General features: G+C 61.3%; 1 protein-coding gene across 1 annotated transcript; it reads right to left on the bottom strand.

Annotated features, from left to right (window-relative positions):
* Positions 1-3,407: 3,407 nt before the first annotated feature.
* C3 (complement C3) lies at positions 3,408-20,674 on the bottom strand. The gene is made up of 40 exons (XM_075134071.1): positions 20,574-20,674; positions 19,575-19,767; positions 18,820-18,979; positions 18,435-18,505; positions 18,260-18,354; positions 18,096-18,178; positions 17,921-18,011; positions 17,420-17,522; positions 17,095-17,215; positions 16,712-16,827; positions 16,290-16,436; positions 15,258-15,470; positions 14,967-15,161; positions 14,408-14,569; positions 14,201-14,330; positions 13,902-13,973; positions 13,406-13,606; positions 13,016-13,127; positions 12,596-12,681; positions 11,927-12,066; positions 11,637-11,849; positions 11,284-11,350; positions 10,621-10,707; positions 10,329-10,532; positions 9,946-10,021; positions 9,708-9,867; positions 9,431-9,526; positions 9,137-9,287; positions 8,859-9,022; positions 8,168-8,326; positions 7,482-7,632; positions 7,286-7,337; positions 7,048-7,135; positions 6,495-6,584; positions 5,691-5,796; positions 5,288-5,377; positions 4,961-5,047; positions 4,512-4,595; positions 3,949-4,084; positions 3,408-3,654 (listed from the first exon to the last, which is right to left on the bottom strand). The coding sequence occupies exons 1-40, from the start codon at positions 20,642-20,644 to the stop codon at positions 3,513-3,515; spliced, it is 4,965 nt and encodes a 1,654-aa protein (XP_074990172.1). The 5' UTR covers positions 20,645-20,674; the 3' UTR covers positions 3,408-3,512.
* Positions 20,675-20,825: the final 151 nt, after the last annotated feature.

Raw genomic sequence — 20,825 nt, 5'->3', positions numbered from 1 at the left:
ACGCACACGCTTGTGCCCGTGCACACACCCGTGCTATTGCACGCTTGCGCCACGCACGCACACGCTTGTGCCCGTGCAGACACCCGTGCTATTGCACGCTGGCGCCATGCACGCACACGCTTGTGCCCGTGCAGACACCCGTGCTATTGCACGCTGGCGCCATGTACGCACACGCTTGTGCCCGTGCACACACCCGTGCTATTGCACGCTTGCGCCATGCACGCACACGCTTGTGCCCGTGCAGACACCCGTGCTATTGCACGCTTGCGCCATGCACGCACACGCTTGTGCCCGTGCAGACACCCGTGCTATTGCACGCTGGCGCCATGTACGCACACGCTTGTGCCCGTGCAGACACCCGTGCTATTGCACGCTTGCGCCATGCACGCACACGCTTGTGCCCGTGCAGACACCCGTGCTATTGCACGCTTGCGCCATGCACGCACACGCTTGTGCCCGTGCAGACACCATTGTGCTACATGCTTGCGCCACGCCCACACACGCTTGTGCCAGTGCACAAACCCGCGCTAAGGCGCACTTGCAGCGTGCAAACACGCTTGTGCCGTTGCACGCTTGCACCACGCCCGCACACGCTTCCACATGCGCACCCGTGCTCGCGCTACCAGCACCGTGCGCGCACACACGCTTGCGTACGCGCTCGTACCCCCCTGCAACCCGCTTGTGCACGCACCCACGTGTGTCTGCGCGCCCACACGCGTTCGCAGCCGCATGCGCCCACGCTTACGCGTGCACCCACGCGTCTGCACCCACGCGCACGCCCCACGCGTGTGTGCACGGCCGTGCCCGGGGCTGCTCCGGCAGCGGCTGTGGAAGCCAGAGAAGCCACCGGAAAGCGCCGCCCGCACGAGGCCGTACTGGGAAGGCAGGAAACCGCCGGCTGCGGCACCCTGCGTGCCACGAGCGGGTGCTGGGCTGGGCGCTGAGCGCTGGGTGCCGAAGGGCGGGCAGCACCCTGTGGAAAATGCCACGCAGCACCGTGCACCGAGGGTGTGCAGCACCGTGCACCGAGGGTTGTGCGCCGAGGGTGTGCAGCACCGTGCACCAAGGGTGTGCAGCACCGTGCACCGAGGGTTGTGCGCCAAGGGTGTGCAGCACCGTGCGCCAAGGGTGTGCAGCACCGTGCACCGAGGGTGTGCAGCACCGTGCACCAAGGGTTGTGCACCAAGGGGGTCCAGCACCGTGCACCGAGGGTTGTGCACCGAGGGCGTGCAGCACCGTGCACCAAGGGTTGTGCACCGAGGGTGTCCAGCACCGTGCACCAAGGGTGTGCAGCACCGTGCGCCGAGGGTTGTGCGCCGAGGGCATGCAGCACCGTGCACCGAGGGTTGTGCGCCGAGGGTGTGCAGCACCGTGCACCGAGGGTTGTGCACCGAGGGCGTGCAGCACCGTGCACCGAGGGTTGTGCACTGAGGGGGTCCAGCACCGTGCACCGAGGGTTGTGCGCCGAGGGTGTGCAGCACCGTGCACCAAGGGTGTGCAGCACCGTGCGCCGAGGGTTGTGCACCAAGGGGTGTGCAGCACCGTGCACCAAGGGTGTGCAGCACCGTGCGCCGAGGGTTGTGCACCAAGGGGTGTGCAGCACTGTGCACCGAAGGTTGTGCGCCGAGGGTGTGCAGCACCATGCACCGAGGGTTGTGCGCCGAGGGCGTGCAGCACCGTGCACCAAGGATGTGCAGCACCGTGCACCGAGGGTGTGCAGCACCGTGCGCCAAGGATGTGCAGCACCGTGCGCCAAGGGTGTGCAGCACCGTGCACCAAGGATGTGCAGCACCGTGCGCCGAGGGTGTGCAGCACCGTGCACCGAGGGTTGTGCACCAAGGGTGTGCAGCACCGTGCACCGAGGGTGTGCAGCACCGTGCACCGAGGGTTGTGCGCCGAGGGCGTGCAGCACCGTGCACCAAGGGTGTGCAGCACCATGCACTGAAGGTTGTGCACCGAGGGTGCCCAGCACCGTGCACCGAGGGTGTGCAGCACCGTGCACCGAGGGTCGTGCACCAAGCAACACGCAGCACCGTGCACTGAGCGCCGTGCTGCACCGTGCGCTGAGGACTGTGCACCGAGCGGCGTGCAGCATTCTGCACCGAGGGCCCTGCGCTGAGCAGCACCGCGCAGCACCGCGCGCTGAGGCCGTGCACCGAGCTCCGTGCAGCACCGTGCGCCAAGGACTGTGCGCCGAGCGGCGTGCAGCACCATCCAGCGCCGTGCACCGAGCTCCGTGCCAACACCGTGCCCTGGATGCCGTGCAGCACCGTGCACCAAGCGCTGTGCACCGAGGGCCACGTACTGAGCCCTGAGGGCCTCATCCAGCCCCCAGTATGGCCCCATACAGTCCCATAGGTGCCCATATGGTCCCAGAGAGGCCTACACGGTCCCCTATGGGCCTGTACAGCCCCACATGGCCTCTTGACCCCAAGGTCCCCTATGGAGTTCACAAGAATGCGTGGTCACCTATGGAATCCCCACAACCCCATCATTCCCTAGAAGGTCCCCATGATCCTGTGGTTCCCTATAGCGTCTCCACAACCCTGTTGTCCCCTACGGAGCCCCCATCAGCCCTTACAGGGTTCCCACAGCCCTGTCATGACCTATGGAGTCCTCACATCCCCTATGACACCTCCAAGACCCTGTTGTCCCCTATGGAGTACCCATGCCCCCTGTAGAACCCACATGATCCTGTTGTCCCCTACGAAGTCCCCATGACACCTATGGAGTCCCCACATCCCCTATGACACCTCCAAGACCCTGTTGTCCCCTCTAGAGTACCCACGTCCCCTATAGAGCCCATATGATCCTGCTGTCCCCTGTGAAGTCCCCATGATACCTATGAGGTCTCCACAGCCCTGTTGTCCCCTATGGTGTCCCCATGACCCTGTCATCCCCTACAAGGTCCTCACATCCCCAAGGAATCGCCATGACATCATCATCCCCTATGGACTCCCCACATCCCCTATGGGGTCCTCACAACTCCGTTGTCACCTACAGAGTCCCCATGACCCCTATGGAGTCCCCACAACTCCGTTGTCCCCTACGGAGTCTTCACGACCCTGTTGTCCCCTATAGGGTCCCCATGATCCCATCATCCTTTACAGGAGCCCCATAGGTCTGTCATCCCCTGCGGAGTCCCCACGGCCCCTATGGGGTCCCCCATCATCCCCTATGGACTCCCCACAATCCTGTTGTCCCCTACAAAGTCCCCACAGCCTCTGTGATGTCCCCATGACCCCATCGTCCCCTATGGAATCCCCACCACCCTCTTGTCCCCTACAAAATCCCCATGACAACTATGAAGGCCTCACCACCCTGTTGGCCCCTATAGTGTCCCCATGACCTGTTGTCCCCTACAGGGTCCCCACAGCCCCCTGACACCCCCACCACGCAGATCCAGCGCCAGGCTGTCAGAAAGGACCTTTTTAACCCCAAAAAAAAAAAAAAAAAGGGGGGGCAACAGGGGACAGCAGGGTGGGAAGCACCCATGGGTGGGGGGTACTCGCTCAGGATGGACACCCAAACATGGTCATGGCCTCGGCGAACTCAACGAAGTCCTGGCAGAGGGTTTGCAGGTCGGGCTCCTGGCACGCCACCTCCGAGGGCCATACCTCCAGCCACGTGTCCTTGCCGATGAGGTAGGAGAAGCTGGAGACACCAAGGGGACAGAAGGGACATGGGTCAGAAGGGGGTGGTACCTCAGGGGGGGGTGGGGACAATGGGGTGCACAACCCTGTACGAGACATTGGAGAATCTCAGGCTTGGGGGGGGGGGGGGGGGGGGGATGCGCCTCTGTAGTTGGGTGTCAGCGTCACCATGTCCATGTGTCTCTGTGTCCCATCTACCCATGTCCCCATTCTCCCATGTCTCATGTTCCTGTGTTCCCATGTCCCCACAGATGTGGCCCCATCCGTGTCCCCACACGTGTCCCCATGTCCCTACCGGCCGCCGGTGACCCACAGGTCGGTGGCCAGCCCCCAGAGCAGGTAGTCCTGGCCGATCTGGAGCCTCAGAGCATCTCGGCACTGTCGGTGGCTCACGAAGGTCCGGTTGCTTCCTGCTGGGTCCTCGTCGGTGCCTGCCCCAGGGGAGGTCACACGGGGGACATGTCACCTCCACCCCAACACAACAGGGACACCCACTTTGCCATGTCCCGCGACGGGGACTCTCAGTCCTCAGGGAGCCACTGGCATCCTTGGTGGCACCACCCCACTGGTGTCATCAGCCATAGGTGACACCAGTTCCCTCCAGCTTTCCCCAGCACCCTTGGGTGTCTCTACCCCACCTGGGTGACACCAGCATTCATGGGTGTCCCCAGCACCCTTGGGTGACACCAACTCACCTAGGTGTCCCTTCCCAACGGGTGTCCCCAGCACCATTGGGTGATGCCAACCCCCTTGGGGACCCCCAAGCCACCCTAGGGACACCAGAGTGTCCCCAGCCCTAGGTGGCCCCCACCATGTCACTCAGGGTGGCCTTGTCCCCCACCCCCGGGGTGCTCGTACCCATCTTGATGACGGAGAGGATGGTCATGATGTAGTTGTCATGGGACGGCGACTGCTCCAGTGCCACCAGCTTCACCTTGTACACTGGGGAGGGGAACATCACCGTGTCACCCCCACCCCTAGACAGCATCCCCACCCCAAGGTGGCCCCTCAGACCTTTCCTCCCCATGTCCCTCTACATCCCCACCTGTCCTTCTCGTCCCTCCATGTCCCCCTGTCCCCTCCTGTCCTCTCCGTGTCCCTCATGTTCTTCTCTGGTCCTTCATGTCCCCATCCATACCCTTTACGTCCCCTCTATGTGCCCCAACTCCCCCCATGACGTCATATCCCCCATTATCCTTCCACGACCCCACGTCCCCCGCGCCCCAACTCCCCCCATGACGTCATATCCCCCACTATCCTTCCACGACCCCACGTCCCCCGTGTCCCCCGTGTCCCCCGTGTCCCACCATAGTCAACTCCCGGCTCGCAGGCGCGTTCAATCCGTTGGTTGACGGTGATGGGGACATCTTGCTTCTGCCGCACGAAGCAGTTTTCTGCGGGGACATGGGGACACGGCCATGACAAGGTCTATTGTAGTAGTGACACGTCCCGTCACGGCAGGCACATGTCCCGTCACGGCAGGCACATGTCCCACCATAGCAAGGACACGACTCCATCACAGTCATGACACGTCCCATCTTGTCAATGACATGTCCCATCATGGCCATGATGTGTCCCATCACGGTAAGGGTATTGACCCAGTTTGTCCCCGTGTCCCTGTGTCCCCATGTCACCTTCGGCGCAGCGGCACACGTCCCCGTAGCAGATCTTGCTCAGTTGCCCCCCGTCCTTGTCCGGATGATAGAAACGGGTGCAGCGGTCATCTACGGGGACATGGGGGACATGAGGGGACATGAGGTGGGGGGGGACACAAGGGGAAAGGACCAGCGGGACACGGGGACAGAGTGGTGACGTGTGGAGGGAGAGGGTCAGCAGGGGACGCAAGGGGACATGGGGACACGGGGGGACATGGGGACACAGGCATGGGGAGAAGATCAGCAGGGACGTGGTGGGACAAAGGGACAGGAGGGAACCCAGAGGGAGGACACAGAGGGGACTTTGTGGAAGCAGGGGGCACAGAGGAGAGTGTGGGGACAGAGGGGACCTGAAGGTGACACGAGGGGACATGGGGCGCACCGATCTTGTAGTAGCTGTAGACGGTGACGGCCGCGGGCTGGATCAAGCCCACCTGGAATCGCTGGTGGACCTTGAAGGAGAAACACTCCTCGGCCTTGTGCGAGATCTGGGGACAGGGACACGGGGACATGGGGACACAGGGATGGCAGTCAGCCAGGTTGGGAGTCAGCGCCCCAACCCCCAGCCTGGCCCTGTCCCCCGCCATGTCCCCATGCTGTCCCTATCCATGACCTGGACCCACCCCTCTCCTTGAACCCATCCCTGCCACCCTTTTCCTGTCCCCACGTCTGTCCCCATCCATGTCCCCAGCTTCATTGCCATCTCTGTCCCTGTTCCAGTCCCCATCCATGTCCCCAACCCCACTGCATCCCCATCCCATCCCATCCCTGTCCCTGTCCTGTCCCCACCCTGTCCCCAACTCCATCCTACGCCCATCCTTGTCCTTGTCCCCACCCTGTCCCCTTCCCTGTCCCACCTTGTCCCTGTCCCCATCCCTGTCCCATCTTGCCCCTGTCCCCATCCCTGTCCCATCATGTCCCCATCCCTGTCCCATCTTGCCCCGTTCCCATCCCTGTCCCATCAAGTCCTCATCCCTGTCCCATCTTGCCCCTGTCCTCATCCCTGTCCCATCATGTCCTCATCCCTGTCCCATCTTGCCCCTGTCCTCATCCCTGTCCCATCATGTCCCCATCCCTGTCCCACCTTGTCCCTGTCCCCATCCCTGTCCCACTACATCCCCATCCCTGTCCCACCTTGTCCCCATCCCCATGTCCCTCCTACCCTTCCTGTCCCCCATGTCCCCACCTTGTCGAGGTAGATGACGAGGTTGCTGCGGTCCGATGGTGCTTGGTCGATCTCAAACTTGGAGATGTACCTGTCCACTCCCTCTGTGAGCTGGGGACAGGGACACGGTGACACCGGGCACGCAGGACAGGCAGGGACACGTGGTGACAAGGAACCGCATCAGGATAGGGGGATGTATGGGCACAGGGGCACATAGGGACGCGGTGATGCTGGCCACATGGGACATGCAGGGACACTTGGCCATGGTGGGATGCAGGGGACTTGCAGGGATGTGGGGACGCAGGGGGACATGGGGACGTAGGGACAGTGACACCAGGGGACACGGCGACACATGGCCGTGGAGGGAAAGGCAGGGACACAGGGATGCAGTGGCACAGGGGAATATGGGGACGCAGTGACACAGAGGGACACATGGGGACGTGGGGACACAAGGACATGGGGGACACGTGGGGGTTAGGGAGATGTGGGGACACGGTGGGACACGATGGCACAAAGATGAACGGTCCCGTGTGTCCCCCGGGTCCCCCAGGTGTCCCCATGTCCCCGCACTCACCCTCTTCAGGTCCTGGAGGTCAGGCGAGAAGCCCGTGAGCATGGAGACATCGAGGATGGACATGGTGGCATCTACATTGTCCAGGTACCTGTGGGGACAGGGCTGAGGCCACCTGCCTGTCCCCAACTACCCTATTGTCCTCAGCATCTCCATCCCTGATGTCCCTGTCCCCAGTATCCCCATTCCCCTCCCTATCTCCAATGTCCCCGACGTCCCCGACGTCCCCAGCCTGTCCTACCTGGTGCAGATGGTGAGCTTGACGGAGCGGATGACGCCGTCCTGTTCCTTGCCTGTGCGGGGACATGGGGACAATGAGGGGACGTGGGGGACATCGAAGGGGACATGGGGCACCATGGAGGGTACACATAGAGGACGTGGGGACGGATCCAGGGGGACACAGTGAGGACATGGGGGGGGACATGTGGGGGACTCGCCTGTCTTCACGTCCTCCACCTGCACCCGCAGGTCGAAACTGTCACACTTGTTGTCCTTGTCGGGGACCTTGGCATTGTAGATGGTCACCACTGTCATCGTCCCCTTGCCCGCGCCCTCAGCTTTCACCGTGAAGTCCTCGTTGAACTTGGTCTGTGGGGAGAGGTGACATTGGGGAGGGACAGGGACATCCCCTGGGAGGGACATGGAAGGGATGGGCCATCCTGGGCCACGGAGGCAAGCGGAAACATGAAGGGGGTGTAGAAAGGACAGGGACAGGGACATCCCAGGACATGGAGGGGACAACAGCGTTGCAAGATACAAAGGGGACAGGGACATTGAAGGACATGGAGGGAACAAGGAAATCAGAGGACGTGGAGGGACGTGGAGGGGACAGGGACATTCCAGGTCACAGCAAGGGAGGGGACAAGATCAGCCTGGGACATGGCAGGGACATCCCAAGCCTTGGAAGGACACAGAGGGGACAGGACATGGAGGGGGACAGGACATGGAGGGGACATGGAAGGGACAGGGACACCAGAGGCCACAGCGAGGGGACGTTGTCCTGGGACGTGAAGAGACACAGAGGGGACAGGGACATCCCATGACCAGCAACAGCAGGGCGAGCAGTGCTGCATCCCCGGGGTCCTGATGGTGACAGTGACAACGGTGACAAGGGTGCCGGTACCTCAGCGGAACGTGCCACCAGGGCGTTGCGGTTCTCGATGCGGTAGGTCATGGCGCTGGCACGGCGTGGCAGCAGCACCGACACGTCAAGGTTGAGCTCAAGCTGCCGCGGAGATACCACCTGGTACTGGGCCAAGGCTTGGAATACCAGGATGGTAGCCTGCAGGGACATCACCAAGGCTTGGGGACAACATCTGGAGCATCCCCAAAGTCCCCTGGGTGTCCCTAAGCCCAGGGTGACCCCAAGGCCTGGGGCCACCTGATATCACCTTGAACATACCCTTGGGGGTCTTATGGAGCAGAGGTGTCCCTCAGGGACAGGTTGTGTCCCTGAGGGTCCCCAGGGTCTGGAGGTGTCCCCAGGGACTAGGGTGTCCCCCAGGGACAGGCCTTTTGGGTTTTTCAAAGCCCTGGAGATCCCATGGGACCAGGGGTGTTCCCCAAGGACATGCCATGTCCCTGGGGGCCCCAAGGGCCCTGAGGTGACCCCCAAGCCCTGAGGGGTTCCTTTGGGGTCCCATGGGACCAGAGGTGTCCCCCAGGAGACATGCCATGGCCGTGGAGTCCCCAGGGCCACAAGGTGACCCCTCAACCCCCAACAAAGCCCTCAACCCCTATCTTCCCATCCCCCTTCCCTATGACAGCGGGTGCCAGGACAACACTCATGGGTGCCAGGGGGGTCCGTAGCCCACCTGAGTGGATCCGTAGCCACCACCGAAGTAGTTCTGCTGGGCCAGCCAGCGGGCCACTGGCCCCGTCAGCTCCGGCTTCTCCATTTGCAGCAAGGCCAGCAACGCGTAGGATGTCCCCTCGATGTTGTAGGTACGGGCGTTGCGTTCCTCCCAACGTTTGCCCTCTGGGGTGACATTGGTCCCTCAGCACCCTCGAGGGATGATTTCTCCCCCCACCAGGGAACCCATAATTACCTCTCCCCCCCACCCCAGTTTTGTCCCCCCTGCTGACACGTCACCTTTGGAAAACTTCATGAGAACTTTCTCGCTTTTGAGTTTCCCTGCCATGGCCAAGGCGTAGGAGGTCAAGGCCACTGTGTAGGGTCGGGCCAGCGACTGGTACCTCCGGGCAAGGTATTCGGCGGCTTTGGTGATGCTCCCGTCCAAGCTCTGGGCAGAAAGGATGGTAAGTTTGGATTCTCAGGTGGCTGCTATAAGGGTTGGGCACCTTGTCTTGAAGCACTGCCCTTCGACGTGACAGGTGCCAGTTGTCCCCCCTCTCCCCATGTGGGGTTGATGACTGGGTCACTCACGTTGACATGGTCCTTGCACACCTCCCGGGCTTCCTGCAGCGCGATGAGGACAAAGGCTGTCAGTGACACCTCGGGCTCGGCACCCTGGTAGCCTCCCTGTGTGACAAAATGGAGGGAAAAAACCTCAGGATCACGGTTTTCACAGCAAGCTCCGTCCACCCAACTCTCCTCCCTGTCACCCAACATAGTCCTTTCCCCACAGCTCATTCCAAAAGCCCATCCTCGAGCCAACAGGGCTTTGACCACCAGCAGGAACAGGGTTTGGATCCCCCCATACCACCATCTCCTTATGGATGACAGGAGCATCTTCTTGGAAAATCCCATCTGGCTTCTGCTTCTCCAGGATGAGCCATTTCACGGCACCACAAATCACCTCGGGCTCGATGTCTACCAGCTTGATGGCCATGGCAAAGACTTTGGCCACGTAGGCTGTCAACCTGGGGACAGGAGGACCTTAGCGTTGTGTCTAACGTTGTCACCCCAGACCCACGTGGTGGTGGCAACATGATCCTCACCAGGTGCTTGATGGACGGTTCTTGAAGGCGGCATAGGAGCTGTCAGGTTTCCGGAAAGCAAGTTGTTGGGTGTAACCTGGTGAGGAGATGGCGGTTGGCCAACACAAGGAGCACCCAGGGGTGGTTTCAGGCCACCAATGCCCTCCAGCTGTTGGCCAACACAAGGAGCACCCAGCCAAGCTGAGGTAGCTTCAGGTCACCAACCCGCTCCGAAAGCACATTCCAGTGCAAACCAGTAGCTCTAGAAATCCCCAAACTGATAGCACCCAACCCATGTCTTCTTCAAAGGTGCAGGTTTCTTCAGCACCTTGGATGATGGTGACATTTTGCACCCCAAGAGAGAAAACCAGGGGATGCTCCCACCCTTTGGGGGGTGCTCCTACCCTTTTTAATCAAGCTGATGGCGTCGGTGCGGCGGTCAACACCGAGGCTTTCCCACTGCAACGTGCTGTCCAAGTAGTGGGTGGCAATGACAGTGGGCGTTATCCCGATCATGTTCTGCTCCCCACAGCCCGCTGGCGTCACGATGAGGTGCTTCAGCTTGTCCCCGTCGATGGCTTTCTCCACCATGATGGACACAGGGTTGCCTGGACCAGAAGAAGGGGAGACGTCAAGCCAGGAGTGTCCCACCCCCTCCCAGCTCGTCCCCGCGTGTGTCCTTTCCCCTGCTCTCACCTTGGATGCTGACTTTGGTCTCCGACTCAGTGTTGGGGACAATGTCAGAGAGGTTTGCTGCCCTCACCTTCTCTTCCTGTACACCATCTGCAGGGCAGGGAGGTCAGGATGGAGATGTCTCCCCCACCCTGAGGTGACCCAGCCCCACCCCACATCTGCAGCAGGATGTCCCTTGTCCCTCAAGATGTTCCAGAGCCGTACTAGGATGTCCCTTGGCCCTTGAGATGCCCCAGCTTCATGGTAGGATGTCCTTTGTCCCCAAGGATGTCCCAGACCCACAGCAGGACATCCCTCATTCCCTGAGATGTCCCAGCTCCATAGTGGGATGTCCCTTGTCCCCAAGGATGTCCCAGACCCACAGCAGGACATCCCTCATTCCCTGAGATGCCCCAGTTCCATAGTGGGATGTCCCTTGTCCCCAAGGATGTCCCAGACCCACAGCAGGACATCCCTCATTCCCTGAGATGCCCCAGCTCCATAGTGGGATGTCCCTTGTCCCCCAAGATGCCCCAGTCCTACCCTTGGTGGTACATCCTTCATCCTTCAAGATGTCCCAGACCCACAGTGGGACTTCCCTTGTCCCCTGAGATGCCCCAGATCCTTCCCTCAGTGGGACATCCCCGTGGGGCTGAGACATCCTCAAGACCAGCCAGGGCCACTCACTGATTCCCTTCGTCTTCGGGTCCAGCTCAACTATCTTCACCGTCTTCTCCAACCTCATCCCTTCGGGCTGCAGAGGTGAGAGTCCAATGCTAAAGGTTGGGCTGGTTTTGGGTCCCCCCTTCTCAGCCTCTTTGGGTTATTCAGGAAAGATGTCCCAGTCTAAACCAGCACCCCCAGGTCATGGGACAAACTGGGAGAGCCCCAGGAGACCACACTTGAGCATCCTAGGGGGAGGATCCTTCATCCCTAGGTACCAACACCAGGGATGTCACAGGGATACCACGCTGGGGACATCTCAGGGATGGAGGTGGCACCATGTAGTGGAGGTGCCATGAGCAGCAATGGCCACTCACCACAACTTTAAGCCTCTTCTTGACACCGTCAGCCACGAAGCTGCCCCGGACAGCCGCCTTCACCTCGACATCGTGCAACCCCAGCTGCAAGGGCACGATGACGAAGGGCACGGCCCACGATGACTGAGCTTTCAGGTTGAGGATCTGCTGGTAGCGCACCTTGGAGGTGGAGGCGCTGCAGAGGGCTGGGTTGTGCATCAGCTCCACGCGCACCTGCAGGGCACAGAGATGTTGGTTCAGGTGGTCACAGAACCCAAGCCAAGAAGCCCGAGCGTGGGTCTCCCGCCAACCTTGATATCGTGCGTCCAGTAGTTGTAGAGGATGGCACGGATCTCCACCTGCTCATTCCTCACCACAGAGTAGGGCAGGCGCAGGTCGATGAAGAACTCCTTCATCACCGTGATCTCATAGGGATCAGCCACACACAGCCCTGCGGGGTGGCCCCCAGGGACATGGGGTTCAGGCTTACGGACTTGCTGGGCCCCTCATGGCCCAGGGACATCCCCAAGGCTTTCAGAGATCCCTCAAGTCTCATGGAGTCCTCCCAAGGCTTAGAGGATCCCTCAAGTCTCATGGAGTCCTCCCAAGGCTTAGAGGATCCCTCAAGTCTCATGGAGTCCTCCCAAGGCTTAGAGGATCCCTCAAGTCTCATGGAGTCCTCCCAAGGCTTAGAGGATCCCTCAAGTCTCATGGAGTCCTCCCAAGGCTTAGAGGATCCCTCAAGTCCCATGGAATGCTCCCAAGGCTTAGGAGATCCCTCAAGTCGCAAGGACTGCCACCAAGCTTTGGGGGATCTCCCCAAAGTTTGAGGCACCTCTCCAGTGGTATGCACCCCTCTAAGATTTTGGAGATCCCTCAAACCCCAAGGAAACCCGCTAGGCTTTAGGGGACCCTTCAAGGGTCCCAAGGTTTGGGGATTCCTTTGATCCCCAGAGACACCTTTCTACTCCATCACGTACCCTTGGTCTGTGAGAGGCTGATGGCCAGGACCTCCCACGTGGTGATGGAGTCCTTCAGGTACACAGGCAGAGTCTTCGTGGAGATTCTGGAGAGGATGGGAATGACCAAGGGGGTCATAACCGGCCCCAAGCCAGTCTAGGAGGTGTAACCAGCCACCAGGCTGGAGTAGGGGGGGTCATAGCTGGTCCCCAAGCTAGACCAGGGGGTTGCAGATGGCCCTTGAGCTGGACCAAGGTGTCATAGCTGGTCCCGAGGCAGCACCAGGGGGGTCAAAGGTGGCCCGTGTCTAGACTTGAGGGGCATCATAGCTGGTCTCCAGACTGGGCAAGGCAGTGTCCAGAGCTGGACAGGGAGGAGGTAATGATCCCCAAGTTGAGCCACGGGGTGGAGGGGTATTGGGACAAGGGCATAGGGCTCACCCCAGCTCATTGGGCCGCTCCGTCAATGGCTCCACCTGCCACAGCCAGCTCTCCGGGAAGAGGCTCCGTGAGGTGATGTCCTCGTCAGCCAGGAAGCCGTCGTCCACCTCACCTAGGGGTAACAGCATCCCTCTCGACCATGGCCTCAGGGGCCCAGCCCCTGGATGGAGCCAGTATCACCCCAACATCATCCAAGCACCACCCTCGTTTTGCCCAAGCATCGTGTAGGCATCACCCAACTTTCACCCAAGCATTGCCCAAAACTCATCCAAGTATTGCCTGAGGAGAGCGCAAGGTTGACCTAACCTTCACTTAAGCTTCGCCCAAGCTTTGCCCAAGCTTCGCCCAACTGCCAACCCCGCCGTCACCCCACCGTTGCCCAGCACTTGCTTCGAGCCAGCTCGAGGTGGAGCTCGCGCTGCTTCTGGTCACGGATGCCCTTGATGTAGTTGCAACAGTCGAGGAAGGCCCGGATGCAGGCTTCTCCATCCTGGATGTAGTTGGTCCGATGCTCGCAGCTGTGGCCCATGGGGTTCTCCTTCATGCCGTCCTCACAACACTTGCGCAGTACCTTGTCCGTGTACTCAGCCGCTGCCAGCACCGAGGCACCCAACTGGCACCCAGTCCCAAAGCCCCTGGCCTGAGGGCCGTTGGGGACATGGGGCACTCTGGTGTCCTTTGGGATGCTGTGGTATCACCAGGGAGATGGGATACTCTGATGTCCCTCAGGGACATGGGAACACTGGTATGGACTGGGACATGCGATGCTCTGGTGTCCCTCAGGGACACTTTGGCATCTTCAGGAACATGGGACAATCTGGTGTCCCCAGGGGCACAGGACATTTCAGTGTTCTTGGGGACATGGGACGCTCCCGCTGCCACCTACCCTTGGTGCCTTTGTACTCGATGAGCTGCAGGGAGCGGCGCTTGCGTTTCGCAGGCTGGGGACACTGGACCTCTGGGGAGGGAGAGGACACAGGTCAGGAACCCACGGTGTCACAGCCCCAAACCCAGGTGTCACTTCTCCTTGACGTCACTTGTCACATCCCAAAACTCAGGGGACACATCCCCCATCCCTGAGATGTCACACTCCTCCATCCTTGAAGTGCCACATCCCCAAAGTGTCACCTACCCCCTCCCCAAGGTGCCACCCCAGGTTGTCCCAGTCCCCAGCATGTCCCCTACCCGTTCGCTGCGGCGTGGTGATCTTCGTGTTGGTGACCAGGCTGAGGCCAGCGTCAGCAAAGACACCCACATTGTTCCTCCCACTGCCCGGGGTGCAGCCGATGTCACTCTTCTCCACCGTGTCCCAAACCTGTGGCCAACGGGGGACAGGCATGACAGCCACTGCCACCACCTGGGGACAGTGGGGATGGGGACCCAGGCACCCACCTTGGACTGGGTGAGCTTGTTCTTCTTGCTGAGGACGAAGACGCCCTTATCCACGGCCACCAACCCCACGTGGGCATTGTGGTCACCCTCGATGCGCAGCCGCATGGGTGTCCCTGGTTCATGCACCCGGTTGTCAGCCTCCGTTGCTCCCTTCACCACCAGCTGCCAGCGGACACGGGGCGGGGGGGTCATGTCCATAGAATGCTCAAAAAAAACCCTTCACCACACCCCCAGGAGCTGTCCCATGGGGGTACCCCAACCCCACGGGGTGTTGGAGTCCTCCAGGGGTAGCTGATGGCTGTGTCCTCCACCATGGAACATCTGGACCATCAGTGGGTCACCTGGGCCACCCAAGCCCCACTGTGAGATGCCCAAGCCCCCCATGGATTATCCAAACCACCTAAGTGCCACCCAATCTCCATCATGCACCACCCAAGCCCCATCATGGGCCATCCAAGCCCCATCATGGGCCACCTCAGGGGCCACCTAAACTACCTCCAAGGCCCAGTCAATACCCCCACGGGCCCCCCAACCCCTAGAACAGTGGGGACACACTCACAGTGCCCATGCAAGTGTCCTTGACATCAACCCAGATGGAGTCGGCAACAATCTCGCCGGGCATCACGTAGTAGTAGGCCACGATGCGGAAGGAAGGGATGAGCTCGGCCGTCACTGGCAGTGACATGGTGACCAGGTTCTGGCCGGCCTCGTGCCGCTGTCGCCCCACGCGGACGATGCGTCCCTTGCTCATGATCTATGGCGGGCAAGAAAAGGCAGGGGTGGTGGGCATCTGGACACCTAGGTCCTCAAGATGGGGGGTAGGTGGTTGGCAGAGGCCAAGCGCGCTCACCAGGTAGGTGAAGCTTAGGACAGAGTCACGAACGGAGTTGCTGTTGCTCTTGAGGTGGAAGTTCACGGCGAGGTTTTCACCAGGCTGCAGCTCTGTGGCCCCCACAGCCAGGTGGAGGAGGTTGCCGGAACCATCTTGGCTGCGGTAAGCTTCGGCCGTCATCTGCCGGGAGGCTTGGCGGTTGGAAGGCAGCCCCGGCTGGTCCGTTCGCACCTGCAACACAGGGGACACAGTGGGGCTTGGTCAACAGGGAGAGGTGTGGATCTGGGCAGGGGTCACCATGGAGGTCTTGGCCACCATAGAGGTCTTGGCTGTCCTGGTCTTCCTGGCCCCTGCTACCCTGGTCCTTGGTCAATGGTGATCATCTCCTTCGTCAACCTGATCATCTCTGCTACCCTGGATTCTTGGCCACTCTAGTCAACTCAACCACCTTTGGTTGCCCTGACGTTGGTCCTACTGGCCCTTGGCTACCCTGAACATCTTGGCCACTCCCATCCTCCTGACCTTGGCCATCCCGGTTCTTGGTCACTGGTGAACCATGTTGACCCTGGCTGCAGGCCACCATGGACAACTTGGCCACTATGGACATCTCCGCCAGTCTCCCTCACACTGGCCATCCTGGTCCTTTATCACCCTAGATGTCTTGGTCAACCCAATTGTGTTGGCCGCCATGGTTCCCCTGACATCAACCATCCCGCTCCTTGATAGCGGTGACCAGGATAGCTCTGGTCGTTTGTCACTCTGGACATCTTGATCACCACAGTCATCTCAGCCATGCTGGTCCCCCTGACCTTGGCCATCCTGGTCCTTGGTCAATGGTGACGGGGGTGGCCCTAATCCTTGGCCACCACGGTTGTTTAGGCCATCCTGGTGCCCCGATCCTTGTCTCCTGGCCCTTGGTCAATGCTGACCATGCTGGCCATGGTCCTTGGTCACCCTGGACATCTCAGCCACCTTGGTTGTCTCAGCAACACCAACCTCCAGGTCACTTCAACCACCCCTGCCCCCAGCCACCTTGGCCACCCCACTCACAGTGATGGGGACGGCGTCCTTGTTGGCCGGCATGTTGAGGACCAGCTTGGCTGTGCCATCACGCTGGGTGGAGACGAGACCCTGGAAGCCATCAGCCTTGACAGTGACACGCGGAGCTGGGGACTCATCTGGGTTAGTGACGTAGACCTGCAAGGGATGCGGTGGGACATTACATGGAGACATGGCATGAGGGACATGTCACCTGGTGCCATCGAGGTGACAGAGGGACAGACCATGGTCCCCAGGCCCTCTCCAGGTGACACAGTGATATGAGATGGGGATAGACCCTGGTCCTCAAGAATCCTCCACCCACAAACCCCCAGGCTTGCCCCGTCCCAATCCCAATGCTGGGGACCCTGGTGCCATGGGGGTCCTGGGCCAATGCCACCGCTGTCCCCACCCTTGTCCCCAGATGCCATTACCATCAGATCGAAGGGCATCCCCGGCTTGAAGTACTTGGGGGTGTGGGTGAAGTGGATGGTGTACGGGGACGTCACGATGTGGATGCCACTGCGCTGTGCCTCCACCATGTCACTGCCTGCAGAGGCCACCGGAACGGCCGTGTCACCCAGTGCCGGGACAGGGCTCCCAGTCCCTCCCAGGGACAGCCCTGTCTGGCCTTGTGTGGCCCCAGATGGCCCCATCCTCGCTGTCCCCAACCCCACCTCTCCTCATCCTTGCTGGTCCCCAACCCCATGTCTCCCCATCCTTTGCTGTTCCCAACCCCACGTGTCCCCAGCCCCACGTGTCCCTGCTGTCCCTATCCCCCCAAGTCCCCCGTGTCCCCTGTGATCCCCCTGCACACCTGACTCGGTGAGAACGGTGACGGAGACGTAGAGTGAATGTCCCACCAGCTCCTGGAGGTTGGCGAATCGCTGCCGCAGCGTGGCCATGGACAGTGTGGCTTCCCCGTCCCCATCGGTCACCTGCGGCGTGGAGTTAGTGGGACAGGGGACAGCCATGGGGACCGCGATGGGGACAGGGAGGGGAACGGGGACAGGGGATGGCAGCGCTGATTATGAGACAGGGATGGGGACAGGGCTGAGGATGGGGATGACACGGCTCAGCAAGGGACAGAGCTCAACTGGAATAGGGACAAGGGATGGGGACAAGGACAAGGACAGGGTCACCTGGACGCGCTGCAGGGACTGGGGGATGCTCTTCTTCTCGTCATCCACCATAACACCGAAGAGGACGAAGGCTGTCCCCTGCAGACGCTTCCCGTACAGGTACCTGCGGACAAGCCACCAAGTCACCGTCAATCCCTGTCCCCATGTCCCCATCACATCCACATCACTGTCACCCCAGGTCCTCACATCCTCTTGTCATGCAACCCTGCCACCCCATTGCCCCATGTTCTCATCACCCTGCCCCTCCCCATGCCCATGTCCCTCTGTCATCCCATCACTCTCTGCCACCTCCATCACCATCACCCTGTGTCCTCCTCACCCCCTGTCCCCATCATCCCATTTCCCCACATCCCCATCACCCTCAAACCTGTCACCTTGCATCCGTGCCACCCCCTCATCCCTGGGGACTTTGCGCAGGAGCAGAGCAGGAATGTCATCCTGCACCATCGCCCATAGGGGTTTGACCCCCTAAAATGAGCAGTTTTGGGGTCCCCATCCCACCTGGCCGTGATGGACACTCGGAAATCCTCCTTCCGATCGATGTAGAGGAACTTCTCCTCTGGCTCCAGCACCACCTCAAAGCTTGGCAGCACTGTGGGGCGGACACCCAATGGACCCAGGCATCCAGGACAGGCACAAGGGACCCAGGTGTCTGGGGACCCCCACCCCACCTTACCATATTCCTTGACTTCGAATTGGGTGCTGAAGACCTGGTCTGGTGAGTCTTCGAATTTGGCCATTATCGTCCATGTCCCCAGGCTAGAAAAAGCAGGGGACAGGGTGAGGGGACAAGCTCGGGGACACAGGTGTCCCTGGGCCACCCTGGGAGGTGGCACCCACCTGACAATCTCGGGCAGGTTGTGGTTGAGGGAGAAGATGCCGGTCTTCATTGGCGAGGACACGGGCACTTGTTTGATGATGACATTATCGGGCGTCTGAAGCGACATGGAGTAGTTGGGGACAGTGGCATGGGTGGCTGTGTCCCCATGTCCCTGTGTCCCCAGTGGGCACCCACCTTGATCTCCACAATCACCGTCTTGGGTGCTGGCTCCATGAGGTGGCCCAGAGCGAAGAGGCGGCAAAGCACTGGGAGGGGACACGGGGGACAAGGTGAGCAGGGATGGTGTGGGGACATCCAGAAATGGGTGCTGGACCCCAAAATGGGTGCTTGGGTCCCAGTGGAGATGCCAGGGGGATGTCCCCAAATGGGTGCTGGACCCCAAAATGGGTGCTTGGGTCCCAGTGGAGATGCCAGGGGGATGTCCCCAAGTGAGTGCTGGACCCCAGCACACCCCAAGGTCACACCAGCACCCCAAGGTGCTGTGGAGGCAACCCAACATCCCAAGGTGCCACCAGCACCTCAACAAGCCATGGTGAGACCCAGCACCCCAAGGACACACCAGTGGAGCCAGGGGTGTAGATGGGCTTGTCAGTCTGCAGGAAGATGTGGCCGCTCTGGAGTGACACCAGCAGCACCTTCTCCAGGGTCACCTGGGCCACCCGTGCTGTCACCGAGACAAACTGCTTCCCCGCTGCTTGTGGCAGTGCCTTGGCCGACACCTGCGGTGACAGAGGACACCAGGTGGCACCTGGACCACAGGGAAGGGGCAGAGGACACCAGATGGCACCCATGCCCAGGGAACAGGGCTGAGGATGCCGGGTGACAGTCCCCAAGGACTCCAGGGTGACCATCATCAAAGACCCAGAGGTGACCATCCTCTTAATCATAGGGTGACCATCTCCAAGGACCCTGAGGTGACTCTCCCCAAAGATCCAGAGGTGACCATCCCATTGGACCCAGGGGTGACCATCCTCTAATCATAGGGTGGCCATCTCCAGGGACCCCGAGGTGACTGTCCCCGAAGATCCAGAGGTGACCATCCCCATGGACCCAGGGGTGACCATCCTCTAATCATAGGGCGACCATCTCCAAGGATCCAGGGGTCACTGTCCCCAAGAACCTGGGGTGACTGTCCCCAAGGACCTCAGAGCGACCATCCCCAAAGCCCTCGTGGTGACCATCCTCCCCCAGGTCCCACCAGCCCCATGGAGATTCTCCACCATCTCGTATAGGGTTGAGCCCCATGGGCCACCATCCCCGGGGCCAGGAGGGGGCAGTGACCGGCAGGGAGGTGACACGGGGGTGGTGACATACCTTGATGGTGGTGGTGGCCAACATGCCCTCGGCAGGGCTCAGCGGCACACGGATCTGGTAGAGCACCTGGCGCTTGAGGGGAAAGTCCTGCACCAAGAGGGTGGCCTCGGCGGGGGCGGTCAACCCCGGCGCCTCCAGCACCACCCGCTCCTCTGTCTCCAGCCGCAGCACCGCCGGTGTCACCATTGTCACCCTGGGGACACCGGCCGACATGGGGGGCTGTCACAGGGTCCCCCAGAGCACCCTGGGGACCTCACAGCACCCAGAACCCCCCCAGTCTGTCCCCACAGCACCCTAGGGACCCCCTGATCTGTCCCACACAGCACCCAGCACCCTGCAAACCCCATGGCACCCAGCACCCTGGGGACCCTATGGCACCCCAGGGACCCCCCAATCTGCCCCATGGGCCTGAAGCAACCCCAAATCCCCCATTGCACCCCAATATCACCACATTGCACCCCAATATCCTCCCATTGCCCTCCAGTAGCCACCGCCTGGGGGGGTCCTGGAAAGAGGGCTCCCATCTGGGTTGGGTGTCCTGGTCAGGGGGGTCCTGGGTAGGTTGGGGATCCCTGGCAGGGGGGTCCCAATTGGGGTGGGGGTCCCAGACAGGAGGGTCCTGGTTTAGGGGGTCCCAGATATGGGGGTCTCCTTCAGGGTGGGGGGTCCTGGCCATGAGGGGGTCTACCATGGGGGTTCCACCTGAGGCAGGGGGCCTTGGTTGGGGAGGGGGTCCCAGCCATTGGGGTCCCAGCCAGGGGGGTCCTCTGGGTGGAGATCCCATGGGTGAGGGGATCCCAGGGTGCAGGGATCCCACGGGTGGGGTGGGGGGTGTCCCAGAAGAGGGGGATCCACTGGGTTGGGGGGTCCCATGGGCACATGGGGGATCCCAAGGTGGATCCCAAGGGGTAGGGGGTCCTAGAAAAGGGGGTCCAATGGTTGGGGGAGGATCCCATGGGTGGGGGTGTCCCATGGATGGGGGGGGTCCCCGTGACTCACATTTGGGCATGGGTGGGGGTCGTGTGCAGCAGCAGGAGGCCGAGGAGGAGGGGCAGCGCCGGAGCCCCCATGGCTGGAGCGGGGGATGAGGACGGGAGATCCAGGGGGGTCCCTTTATGGTGGCGCCACCGGTTAATGGGTAACCAGCACCCGGACGCCTGGGTCCACCCATGCCAACGAGGCCCTGGGTCCACCCATACCCAGCGGGGGGGGGCCGGACGCCTGGGTCCACCTGGGTGGGAGTTGGAGAGG

The sequence above is a fragment of the Calonectris borealis genome, chromosome 31, assembly GCF_964195595.1.
Source record: "Calonectris borealis chromosome 31, bCalBor7.hap1.2, whole genome shotgun sequence".
NCBI lineage: Eukaryota > Metazoa > Chordata > Aves > Procellariiformes > Procellariidae > Calonectris > Calonectris borealis.
This window is presented reverse-complemented; position numbering and strand designations above follow the sequence as displayed.